The sequence below is a fragment of the Giraffa tippelskirchi genome, chromosome 4 (genome assembly GCF_054371585.1).
Source record: "Giraffa tippelskirchi isolate mGirTip1 chromosome 4, T2T-mGirTip1v1.2.pri, whole genome shotgun sequence".
Classification (NCBI taxonomy): Eukaryota; Metazoa; Chordata; class Mammalia; order Artiodactyla; family Giraffidae; genus Giraffa; species Giraffa tippelskirchi.
In genome coordinates, this window is record NC_137278.1 from 75,646,355 (window position 1) to 75,660,472 (window position 14,118).

At 35.3% G+C, this 14,118-nt stretch overlaps 1 protein-coding gene across 27 annotated transcripts in view; it reads right to left on the minus strand.

The window, feature by feature from the left end:
- PPM1B (protein phosphatase, Mg2+/Mn2+ dependent 1B) overlaps positions 1–14,118 on the minus strand; it is a 93,758-nt gene that overhangs the window by 19,697 nt on the left and 59,943 nt on the right. For 21 of the 27 annotated variants that reach the window (XM_081591923.1, XM_081591930.1, XM_081591935.1 and 18 more), the window contains 3 exons: positions 7,138–7,255; positions 2,788–2,899; positions 2,339–2,396 (listed from right to left, as the gene is read on the minus strand). In XM_081591923.1, the coding sequence (XP_081448049.1) occupies positions 2,339–2,396; positions 2,788–2,899; positions 7,138–7,255 (288 nt within the window). Of the gene's footprint in view, positions 1–2,338; positions 2,412–2,787; positions 2,900–7,137; positions 7,256–14,118 lie in introns of all 27 variants that reach the window. The other 6 variants (XM_081591927.1, XM_081591929.1, XM_081591922.1 and 3 more) reach the window with 1 other exon arrangement.

The window sequence follows — 14,118 nt, forward strand, 5'->3', positions numbered from 1 at the left end:
TACTTCTGGCATCCTGAATTCTTCTTTTTCACCACAGCAGTTTCCTGCTCTAGCCAAAATGACATCCACTCTTTCAAAGATAGCTTAAACTTTGTTCTTGCCTCTCACAATCCACATGAACTATAATCTGCCTCTTTTAATTTCTGCCATTCAAACCATTCTTCAAATCTAATCTTATCTCTGAAAATCTGACTTTCCAAGCAATCACTGTTCAATTCACATGGCAATGAGTCTATATTTTGCATTTCTTTTTGTTCTTTGGTAAATGATGTGAAACCTTTTTATTACTTAACTTATCTGCTTGTATCAACACTACCAGCTGCATTCAGAGTAGGGATGGGGACCCTGCCTTATGTTTCATAATCTCCTCCCACATCAATTCAGTACATGGTGGATTATCAGTGTTTATATACAAAGGTGATTAACTATACATTTCCTTGATTTATAATTATATAATAATCACCAGGGCTTCCCTGGTGGCTCAGACGGTAAAGAATCTGCCTGCAATGTGGAAAACCTGGGTTCAATCCCTGGGTTGGGAAGATCCCCCGGAGAAGGGAATGGCCACCTTGCCTGCAGAATTCCATGAACAGAGACTGGTGGGCTGCAGTCCATGGGGTTGGAAAGAGTTGGGCATGACTGAGCAACTAACACTTTCAATTCAAATAATCATCTTTAAGGTCAATTTTGTATCCTGAGCAGCTCTCCTCAGTTTCACGGTTCTGTTGCCTATTTATTCACTGTTTACATAGCTACTATGTATAATACATATTTTCTATTTTTAAAGAAAGTTTAAAATTCACCCTTTCATTGTTATTGTTCATCCTTGGTGTATGTTTAACAGAAATTCTGGGTTATAAACTCTTTTTGTTTGGAATAAAAGCTGCGAACTTTCTTGAGAGACCAAGAAACCTAGCAAGTATATTATGAAATAATTTTTCAGATTACACACTGGGGCTGCATTTTCAAATATTTGAGGGAACAAAGTAATTATGTGGCTAATAATGAATCAATAACTACTTGAGGGCTTACTTCCTCCAACCTTGGTAGTGGCTGTTACGTGGAATCTATAACCTAGCTGAAGAGGTAAGACTCTCTTTACCTCCTCAACTACCACCATCTTTCTTGACATCCTATCCTCACGTCTTTGGTTTGGAGTGGTCTAAATGCATCAGATGACATCATCATTATTCTTAAATTAATTTCCACAGCTTTGGACACAATTCTTAATATTTTAGAGGTATCTGACACAAAAGAAAGTCTCAGAATCACTGCTCTAAACCCAGGTATAAATTCTGTTATTAGCAATATATAGTATCATTTTATTCAGGTAACTAAAATGCATTAGTTGTAAAAATTTCCCTTTTTGTCAATGTAACTTTTATTGCTAAGAAAAAAGAAATTATATGATATTACTGTGCAGTAATGAAGCCTGGAAAACAATGCAATTAAAATGACACATAATTACTACAAGTGGCTGATAGTGGTCTCTCTCAAGACCTGCCAAGAGGAGCTGGAGCATAGAGGCTATTTCCTCTCAATAAGTTTTATTACTAAGTTTGGCTCTCTTAAATCTTTGAAGCATACATGTTAACATTAAACTGTTCACTTTTAGATGTCCAAAAACTTGAAAACTCTATGAGAAGACGGTTATTTGAATTACTGACTTTGAAATTTAGGGCAGTTATTTTTTTAAAAGGATACTGTTTGGCTTCCTAGTACTAGTATTAAAATAAAATTAAAAACCTACAGAGGAGCAGTTGATCAGTATTTCTAAGGAAGGTAAAGGGAAAGAGTTTTGCTCTGATGAAGCACAGCAGAGTACAACAAAAAATGGTTATCCTAGTTCAACATATATACCCAGAGCACAACAAGAATGCTAGAATGAAATTATTCTCAGGTGTTCAACTGGGCACAAGAGAGGCACTGAAAGGTCTAGTCTGTAAAACAAGAGTCTGAAAGGTCTAGTCTGATCACGATCACTAACTTCCAGTGATGGGAGCAACGTGCTGGAGGAGAAATGGACACATTTAAAAGCACATTCTTTGTTTGCCTCAAAATTAAGATTTAAGGGAGAAGGAGAAGGAAAGGCAAGACATACAGGGAAGAAATAAGTACAGCCTACACAAAAAGGTATTTGATGCCCATTAAATGACAACAAACCTATCTACAAAACAGAACTTTAGCTCTATCTTCCACTTCAATAAATTTCCTTAAACTTTAATTGACTCCTTAAAATGAAAAGCAGTCATAATTTATACAGATTTCACTGTGTATATTTATAGCCACTGTTTATATAAGATTATTTAATATACTTAGGAAATAAAACAAAACTTACCCCATCACTTTCTCTATGTGGATTCAGCCTACTATAAACAGCTTCAATAACATGGCGCCTAAAAAAAATTATGCTTTAGTTTTATTAAATTACATAGTTATTAAGCTTCTGCATATTTAAAATAATACTTCATATATCTTGACTACAGTCAAAAATTAACTGCCTCAATAAATACCTGCCAAGAACAGTTTCTGCATTTCACTCAGAATTTGATCCTGCACAATCCATTTGTTCCCATTTACTAAGGGAAGAAGGATATTCAGCCCCAAAGAATATAATAAATAATACCTTAAGAAGAAAATCTCTTTTGGATGAAATTTAAATGTTCTCTTCTAGTATAAGAACTGTCAACCCATTTCATCTTTAGATAACTGATGTACTTCTAACCCCAAATTATTTAATTACTAATTATAAATGAAGTCAAAATTAGTTCTTTTTGTTCTACTTACTTGCCAGCAAGACCTCCCCCAGGAGGCAAATTTGGGATATTTTCTGCAGACAAGATGCGCATGACGTGGGCAAGATCAGGCATCCCTTCCTCACCAGACTTCTCCATAATTTCTGCAGGTTTTTAAAAAGAGTTCCTAAATTAATGTGATAACTGAGAATTCACAAAATGAAACAAGAGGTACTACTTGGCAATACTATCACACAAGGAACAAAAAAAGGTAAGATAAAAAAGTATTTGCATATATATACTCATTCTAGCATTATTCATAAAAGCTAAAACTGGAACATTCAATGTCCAATAAAGGAACAGTTCAGAAAACTTCAGAAGAGCCACTGAGTGAAATGGCTTATAATCACTACAATGATTCCTATGAACAAGGCACAGCCACATGAAAACACATTTTTGACCTATTATTTTATATGAATATATAAAAGTTATTAATGCTATAATTAGGGGAAAACAAAAGCAATGGAAGGATAAGGATTATAAGAAGGGAAGATTAAAATTCGCTTTATAGGTTTTTGTCTAAACAGTATGTTCTACAATCTATTTATTTTTGCCTTTATGAACCCATTGCTTTATTATTTTCACCAGGCACAATTTATTTAAAACAAAAAAGGAAAATAAATCTCAGAACTTGCTAATACTTAGAACAAAATAAAAAATTTATATGTTTCATTTATATTTACAATTTCCAGAAAACAGATTCTTAAGGCATGATTTATCTGGCCAGTATCAAGACAAGAAACTTCTTGAAATATCAGACAACGGCAAACTTACTTTTAAAATAACAAAAAAGCAGTGTCCTAAGCAGCCCTCCGGAGAAGGCAATGGCACCCCACTCCAGTACTCTTGCCTGGAAAATCCCATGGACGGAGGAGCCTGGTGGGCTATAGTCCATGGGGTCGCTAAGAGTCGGACACGACTGAGCGACTTCACTTTCACTTTTCCCTTTCATGCACTGGAGAAGGAAATGGCAACCCACTCCAGTATTCTTGCCTGGAGAATCCTAGGGACGGCGGAGCCTGGTAGGCTGCCGTCTATAGGGTCGCACAGAGTCGGACACGACTGAAGCGACTTAGCAGCAGCAGCAGCAAGCAGCCCTCAAGACGCAAAATCCAAACGGTTTACCACGCATCCTTCACAAGGATTTCACCATGACCTTAACTTTCACCGCTGCTATTCAACTCTGCCCCGACCCCTAGCTATACTGCCAAAGGAGCTACTCAAAGAAGTCTTCTAGATTTTCACATGTACTTCCTCCCTTGGTCTGAAACACTTTTTAAACCTATCCAACCAACCCTTTTGTACGGTTAAAGTGTATTCATCCTTCACGTTTCAACCTCATGTGTCACTTTCTCAGATCCTTCTCTGACCCACGCCTGGATTGGAGTGTTGCTAGATACTCCCACTGTACATGATGTTTACTAGATCACAGCCTGTAAACTTCATGAAGGTAGGACTGTGGTTTTCTACCTTACACTCTATCTCTGTAGTCCAAGAGTTCTCAGCTTCAGCACTACAGATGTTTTAGATAATTTTTTGCTGTGAAGGTCGTCCTGTGCACTGCAGAATGTTAAGGAACATTCTGGCCTCACTCACTGGATGTTAGTGGCACCCTCTCCTTTATGAGACCAAGTCTGTCTCCAGACATTGTCACATGTGGCATGAAGGACAACCTCCCTCAACCCAAAACCACTGCAGTTTAGCATTGCACCAACCAACTTTCACATATACTGGTGCCGCTGCAGTCCAATCCTCCCCCACCATCTGTCACCTGCTTCAACGCATGATTCCTAACTGGTCTCTTGGCTTCCTCTCCTGTCCCTCTTTACAATCTCTTCTTCACAGAGCAACACAGAGAGAGGTCCTTTAAAAAGTCAGATCAAGCTACTTTTGCACTCAACATCTTCCATGACTTCCCAACACCATTTATATCAAGTCCAAAGTCTTCATTTAAGTCCGCAGAGTCGTACATGATCTGCTCCTTAGCAATTTCTCCTAGTCTTTCACTTTTCTACCAGCTCTTTCTAATCTAGCCATACACTCTAAGCACATTCACTCCTCAGTTCTTATTGCTCCCTTTGCTGGAATGTTCTTTCCCCAAATAGCCACTCTTTCCCATATACAGTCATCTGCTTAAATGTTTTTCCTCAAAAAGACCTTCCTAACCAATATTCCTTGTTACTGTCTGCCTACTGTTCTGTTTTCTTCTATAAAAAAAAAAAAATACCCACCACACATACACACTGGTCTCTACTAGATTATAAACTCCATGAGATCAAGAACATATTTGCTTTGTTTTCTGCTACCTTCCCAGTGACTCACACGCTCACAGACTGCGGAAGTAATGAATACATGCAGAAGGCATTCACCAGATATCTAATTAATTTAGGTTAAAGACTGTTTAACATTGTACCTCCCCTCTACACTCCCAATAAAAACACATACAGACTTGCCAATACACCAGAACACTTTCATGTCAAAATTCTAATATCAGATTACATGACTTTAAACCCTAACAGAAATACAGTGCTCTTGAAAAACAACTGCTTATAAAAAAGAAGTTAGGTACTGAGGCATATTGATCTATAGTGGCTGCTTTTTCAAGGATTTTAAGGAGTTTTTTGATTGAGTGATTATAATCAAGTGTCTGCCACAGGCCCCAAGATCACGTCATATTAATACATATTTGTTATCTCTGTCATACAACATATATTTCAGATACTTTAAAACCACACAAAATAAAATTAATATTAAATGTTAACAACCCACATTGAGCTGAACTGACCACATTTTTAAGAAATTAAAATTTAGCTGTTACAGAAGAGTTAATAAAAGCTACAGTTTGCTGAGGACTTGTGTGCTAGGCACATTACCAAGTACTTAACAAAGTTATCTCATTTATTTAAAACAAACTGTGTGGTTGGTGTTTTTACCTTTAGTTCACAATAAAGAAACTGGAGCCTTAAGAGAGATTAGCCAAGCTGGTCAAGATCACATAACATGTAACTGACCAAATTTTAGAGTTCTTCCCCAAATGAAAACTATCTAGGTTCTTTTTTGTGAACGAGGAAATAGGACAATAAGAAACTCTTCCTCGTCTTCTGACAAATTTGAGCCAGCAACCTCCCACCCCAATACACTCGACCTTTCAGAAAATGGATGTTATTAAAAACTCCTATAAACAGCTCCTCTTAATAATTATGACATTATCAACAGGAATGAATGCTTCTGACATGGTCTTCCAAATGTTTTCACATGTTCCTTATCTCTCCATTATGCTGAACACACAACTTCACTGACAGTTCAGTGCTGAAGAAATCGCAGACCAACAAAAACAAAACCTTATGGCACCTTTGTTTAGGGTGTGCAGACAACTGTAAAGCTAGAAAAGATAAATCAGTCCCTCGCCACCAAATCTGCAAAAGAACGTAGTTTTCTTTTGGTAATTACACATTTGAAATCGCCAATCTTTGCATTTCAAAACTTTTACCAATTACTACAGCTACTATATATCTAAAACATGACTCATAAATAGGCCAAATTCAACAAGCTGACCACACCATAATCATTATATCATTCAAATTTACTATTAAAAAGTAATAATGATCAAGCCATAAAGGTGTTAGGAAAAAATATAGGTCAATATGTAACCCTGAACTCTGCTCAATATTATATAACAACTTAAAATGGGAAAAGAATTGAAAAAGAATAGAAACATGTATAGGTGAATCACTCTGCTGTGTATCTGAAACTATCACAACATTATTAATCAACTATATCCAATATAAAATAGTTTAAAAAATATAAAATAAAATTTTGTATTTTGTTTAAAAAAAAAAAATGTAACCCTGAATTGAGGAAAGAACTTTGTAAGAATGACATTGAGGCAAAATAAGTAAGATTGACACCTGTAACTTCATACAAAATAATTTTATATCTGAAAAGTAGCACATGTAAAACTAAAGTATTAAACCAGAGATCCTTCCATAGACTCTAAAATGTATTCTCTATCAGGGTCACCACTAAATGAATATTTCAAAGAATGTATAACTGATAAGCAAATGCAGGGATGAACTCAAATAGAAAATACTGATTAACCCAAAAGGGAAGAAAAAAGAAAAAAAAAAGGAAAAGAACAGATGGAACATACATAAACAAAAGATTTAAACCCAGACAAATTAGCAAATTATGTTTAAAGTTAAGGAGACTAGTTTTCCCCTCTCATTCCTGAATAATGGATTTTTAGTCCAAAATCTATAGGAAATTTTAAAAGAATTATTTGACAAACAAGGAATAATATTTTTGCTTTCCTTCTAAATAAAAAAAAAAGCATCTTTCTTACCTTCCACCCGTGATTCCAAGTACTTATCCAACTCTGAGTCTTTTCTCATTGCTTCATCTGAGACCTTGGGAGCATTTGAAAAGCAAACTAGCACAATACTCATGTTATCTCGACTTCCCTGTATATTAAAAAAAGAAAAAGAAAAATTATACTCCTATAGTCTACCAACTGTCTATTATTTACTTTAAGCAATTATTTAATCATCCAGAATGTATACCTTCAACACATTCATTTTCATTCCAAAGAACTATCTGAAGCACACCCTGAAGAAACAAGGAGTCCTAGGTATGGGTAGATCATAATTATTTTATGATTTCTAAATCTATGTACCTCTTCTTATCTACCTCCATTCCACAACCTGAGAAATGAAAAGTATCTTCATATATATGAAATCTTCTAAAAACTCTGTTTCCCACTCAAGACTGCATAGTCCCCAAGTGACTTAAGCCCAAAATGCATCCTCCCAAAGAAAATATGCATTTTTCCCCCTAGCTAATTAGCCTGCAGTGGAGCAATTCTACTGAAACTCTACTAAACTGACATGGATGGAAAACTGTGGATTATTAGGATACCCAAGACACTAAACAAGCAGAGAAAAAAAGTTAAACTGGAAACTGTTCTGAGGGTAGAGTATCAAACAGATACACTGTAGTCAGATGGAATAACTTTTGAAGAAATGACATCAGACCCAGGATTTTGAGAGAGCAGCTATAACTACTAATTGAAGGACAAATTTTTAATCACACCATCACAAAAGATCTATATGAAAAAGGAAACACGGGATATACACTACTCTATTACCACGAGACTATAAGCAATAAAGTTAAAACAGTTTCTTAAAGGTTTACTTTTACTGAATTTCTTAAAACAGAATGAAACTGTTCTTAGAATAGTGATCTTTTTTTAACTTTTTTTTTTTTCTATTTACCACTCTAAAAAACCAACTCACTGGAGGTGGGATTTGCCAATCCAAGTGAAGAGAGCCAACAACACACCCATGCTACTCTCTTCAGTCATCACGGCCAGAGTCTAGGTGAGCACTGTTTGGTTAAGACTTGCCACCTTTTGGGGACCCACACGACACAGTCAACACACAGGCAGGCCTTGAAAAACTTCTGCTAAACCTCAGTGGAGCAAAGTTTGAAGTCGGTATAGGTTGAGTCTTAAGACTTCAAAAACAGTAATTCTCTGTGCAAATTCTTACGCTTTAATAGAATCATCATGAATATATAATTCAATTCTTAAAATCTGGGGGGAAAAAAAAATCAGGATCTCCAAACTGGCCCAAATGAATTTTATTACTGAATGAAACCCACCAAAACTTTCATAATGACCTAATATCAGAAATACTACATTGGTGGGCACTTCCCTGATAGTCCAGTGGTTAAGATTCCATGCTTCCAATGCAGGGGGTGTGGACTCGATCCCTGGTTGGGGAACCAAGTTCCACATGCCATGTGGTGTGGCAAAAAAAACTACATTGGCTATATGAATATATATATCATCACACACACACACTTACACACATACATATATATATGAAGATATACACACACATATCCCACATATACACCCTATGATTCCAAACAGCAATACATCCCATAGGAATAGGAATCAGGATTTACTATGTAAATTCAGGTCAGGAAAACTCTTTATACATAGATACTCAAGAACCAAGCATCACTTGAATACCAATGACTTTTTAAAGCAATTTTATGAATAAAGAGAATTAACACCTTACATTTTTAGAAATCCAGTTTGTTCTATTCTCTATTTTGTTAACAACAGTATGAGCATTGTTTACCCATTCTTAATCTATCATATATGTATACTTTCCATTAGATTTTTATAAGTTATCAAACATACATCCTATTATTTGGAAAATTAACTAAAAGATAAGTTCAAGAAGTTTAAGTACCTGAAGATATTTAAAAGAAATAATTTACATAAACATCTCAGCATGTGTGATTTCAATGATGGTATTTCTATTTCTACATAAAGATGATCTTCCCCTAAATACAAAGTATGGGTGTATTTCATTAATTTTTATACAGCAATTGAAAAAGAGCCTTCTTTTTATGCCTCTTTAGTTTTCTAGAGATAAATCATCCTTGCATATTCAATATATATATTTTTTGTAAAGTCCACAAATGAAATATGATTTTAAAAAATCAACTTGGACAATTAAAGCAATCAGCCAGATGTTTAAAAACTGATGACTTCAGCCCCTTTTAGTCTTTTAATTTTGACAATAGCACAGCAGCAGCACCTAAAGGAATCAGAGCCCCTTTAATAGACAGCTGTGGGTCACAAGCCTGGCGAGCTGCAGTTCATGGAGCTGCAAGGAATTGGACATGACTAAGCGACTGAACAACAACAATAGGTCAAAATAAGCAGTGCCCCTGCCATAAGTAAGGGTATCTAAAATTAATCAGAAAATAATTTGATGCTGTTAGTTTTAAAGCTGAATGTTGCATGCTTACAAAGAAGTGTTCTGGATCAAGTCCTGAACACAGCATATGAAATGGGCTGTGAACAGAATCTTTAACACTACAAAGTTGTAAATGAGTATCTGATAAATGAACCATAAATATTACTCATTTTTTAAATCAGTTTTTTTTTTCTGCCACTCACTGTAGTTATTTCATTTACACAGCATTCAAAACAGCCAATTTTAAGAAATAGCCCAAATTTCCACCTACCAATGAAAGATGAAGGCTATCATTACTTCCTTTCAAAAACACTCAATTCTTCCACCATTCCCTTCTCTTGAACCTGTATTACCCTTCGCACAAACTTACCTCTTCACTTCACAACCATCATCAATAGAACTAAAATTTATTGAGGACGGTAAACCAGATACCGTTCATGCACTTGCCAAAAGCTACATTCTCAGCAACTCCATGAAGAAGATATTACTATCTCTATTTTATAAAATGAAGAAACCCATGCTTTGCACCAAGTGACAGAGCACAACTCAAAACCAAGCTGTCTGGTTCCAAAGCCCATGTTCTAATACTGCAACTGTGGTTCTAAACAGGGTACCAAAAAGCCCCAGGATGCCACACTGTGCTCAGAGATATTCTACACAAGGGAGGGAAGGACACAGTGGTATTCAGTATCTGTGAACACTCCAAACTAGTTCGAGGTAGTTCACACTTTTAACATTAGATAGCGCTATATTCCTCTCAATGACATTCTATTTTCCCAAAGCGGAGGTTCTGGGAGTTACTGTGATTTAAGTCAAGTTCTCCAAGGGTGGCAGTACCCAATGATTCCAAAGCTTGAGAAGTTGTGCAACGTCCAACAGGTGCACACATAGCGTATTATGTAACTATCATTTTCTAAAGAATGGAATAAATGTGTTTTCCATGTAGGTGTATTATTTTGTTAAATATTATTTGTACACTCATTAAGTTTGGATCTAACCACTTAATACTTGTAACTGTTAGATATTAATATGGTTAAGTAGCACTACAAAAAAAACTTACTGAGATATTCAGACACCATCAACAAAGACAGTTTCAGAATTTCTACATTACATATACCGTATTTTTACATCATTATCTTCCACACTTCAGAAAACCCAGCCACATTCCACTCTAATACTATCTATATCTACTTTTGCATTATTTATGATTATATTTTCTGAAAATTATAATCAAAAAGCTCCTGAGTTTAGGGTTAAACAACTATTTTAAGGGGTACAGAAGTACATTTTCCACGTTTTATCAGTGACTTAGATATTGCCTTTGGAAAATGTTATTAATTTCCCCCCAACATAATCCAATTATCAGGCATTATATCTCATGCTTTAAAATAAATAAGCTTCTAATAGGTGGTATATAGATTGATTAAAGGGAATCAAATTATATTTAAAAAAAAACTTGAATATTGACTTTTATGATTAAGAAAAACAAACAGCTAGCAAAGTAACATGCATACATGATCCTACTTTTTATACTTCTATTTTTATGAATAAATACAGAGAATTATTTGGAAGGATATATAGCAAACTGTAAACAGTGGCTACCTAAAGAGAATGAGGCTGACAAGGAGAGACATAAAGATTAATAACTTCACTTCAAATATCATTGCATTTGTTTAAATTTTTTTTAAATTTTGTAATTACTGAAAAAAGAAAAGGAAGGTCTTAAAGTTTCCCTTGGGAAAAATTTTTTTCATCAAATCTGGTGGGAAACTTCGGTAACATACATGCAAAACTTAACTCAGAAAACCTGAATTCTAGACTCTGCTTCAAAACTCATCAAATATCTGACTTACAGCTTTTCTTTTTTTAAAAGTCTTTTATGACAAACCTCCATTTCCTTCCTCACAAATTGGAAATAAAATTTTTTACTTTGTTCCCCTCAGAAGGTTACTATGAGGATAAATAAAATGAATGTGATCTATAAGTTATGAAAGGCCATGCTATTACATATCCTATTCTATGGGCTTGCCTGGTGGCTCAGATAGTCAAGAATCTGCCTGCAATGTAGGAGACCTGGGTTTGATCCCTGGGTTGGGAAGATTCCCTGGAGAAGAGAATGGCAGCCTGGTGGCTCAGATAGTCAAGAATCTGCCTGCAATGTAGGCGACCTGGGTTTGATCCCTGGGTTGGGAAGATTCCCTGGAGAAGAGAATGGCAATCCACTCCAGTATTCTTTACCTGGAGAATCCCATAGACAAGAGGAGCCTGGTGGGCTACAGTCCATGGGTCACAAAGAGTCAGACACAACTGAATGACTGACATTTTCACTTTCATTCTATGCAGCCGGAAATTAGTTAGCATAAACACCAGAAATGCTACTAGCACTGGCAATAAATTGGAAAAGCTGCTTTCTTAGGGACCATTTTCCCCTAGAGTTAATTATCTAAATAGGGTAATACCTGACCAGAATCATCCAACTCTTGTAGCTTCATATTGCTGAATAGCAATTCTGAAAAATGACCATCATTAACAACAATAATCCTAGCTACCTGTTACGATTGTTGTGAAAATTAAATAAATTAAAATGTGTAAAGTGCTTAAAATAGCATCTGGCTCATAAAAAGCAATTTATTGATACTACTGTGATTACGATGGAGAAGGAAATGGCAACCCACTCCAGTATTGTTGCCTGGAGAATCCCATAGACAGAGGAGCCTGGTGGGTTACAGTCCACGGGGTCGCAAAGAGTCAGACACGACTGAGCAACTAACACACACACAACTGTGATTACGATGGTTATCATAATTTCCCAACATTTCATGAGTTAACATATAAAAATCCTTGTAAACTATTAGGGAATGACAAATGTTAAAAGTGTTAGAAAATTTTAACACTTATTTATTTATTTATATGTAGCTGAGCCCCAGGATCTTAAGTTCCCTGACCAGGAATCGAACCCAGGCCCTGGCAATGAAAATGCCAAGTTATACAGTGGATTATCAAGAAATTCCCAACACTTAATTTAAATCTATTATCAGAAAAACATCTTAGAAGCATCTAGTTAAAAATTCAATCTACTCCATTCACACTTCCTCCTAAAGCAGCTAACACCTGGACCTAGAGTATACTTATTTCATACTAAGTGAAATAAGTCAGACAGAAAGACATATCGATTGCTTATATGTGAAATCTAAAAAAAAAAAAAAAAAAAAGTACAAATGAATCTATCCACAAAACAGAAATTGAACCACATATGTAGAAAACAAACTTAAGAGTTTGTTAACAGAAGGGAGGAGGGGTAAACTGGGAGACTGGGATTGACATATACACACTACTATATATAAAACAGGTAACTAGATTCGCTTTGTTGCACAGCACAAACTAACACAACACTGTAAATCTACTCCAATAAAAAATTAATTTAAAAACATGTTTTAAAATCTATTCTACCACACACACACACACAAAATCAGTTAATACCTACTGAGCAATTGCTCAGGGCAAGCACTGGCCAACATGCTCTCCATGGATTTTAAAATTTAGATTCAATCTTTTGGACTAAATTGAAAGCAATCACATGTTCTATTTTAATCCTATTGTTTTAAATATTGCTAACTGGTGGCTTTACAATATAAACTAGTGGAAGGACAGTATTATGGAGTCAGAAAAACAGGAATGGATAAAAGCTTTAATTCCATAAGTCACATGTGGTGGTTCAAAAAATTCACCTCTATTCCATTCCAACACAAAACAGCTAGCTAGGCGTCTTAAAACTGATTTCAATATAAATGCAACTTCATTCAAAGGCACTAGATGGTCAACTTCATTCAACTAAATTCAGCATAGAGATTTGGCATCCCAACCCCTTGTCCCTCTTTACTATCATTTATCATTTCTGAGATTCTGCCTAGAATGGTTTAACACCATCAACAAAAATATTTAATCACTTTAAACCAATAAAAACCATCAAAGGAAGATACACCACCAGAATCATTTAAACCCCATTCAAAACAGTTGGGTCAAAATTCCTGAAAACTAGTATCGTTTATAGGGAAGAGACTGTGCAGTTTATCCAGAATACAAACTTCTCTCCTTACTCTAAATTACAGATGTAATAGATTTCTGGCTATCCCCTCAAAACTACATGTCATTCTGCTACACAACCATGAAAAATGATTTTGATCGATAGATACAGACATGGAGATCTCTCTACAATATACTGTTGAATTAAAAAGCACACTGCAGAATAACAAGTATAATGAATTCCTTTTTATAAAAATATACACATTCAAAGCAGGCAAAAAAGATGAAAAAAATAAATACCACAATTATGACAATAGCCCACTTAGGTCGGTGGCAAACTTTTCGCGTGTTCTTTCACATATTCTGTATCACCTTAAAATATACATATACATCTTATATTATCTGGCCTTTTTTTCAATAAATAAACTTTTTGTTTAAATATTTGGGGAAAATGCTGTTTTCAGTTCCCAGTTAGGCAAAAAAACACATGCTTGCTTTCGTCTCAAAAAGCTGCACAGCAGAATTTC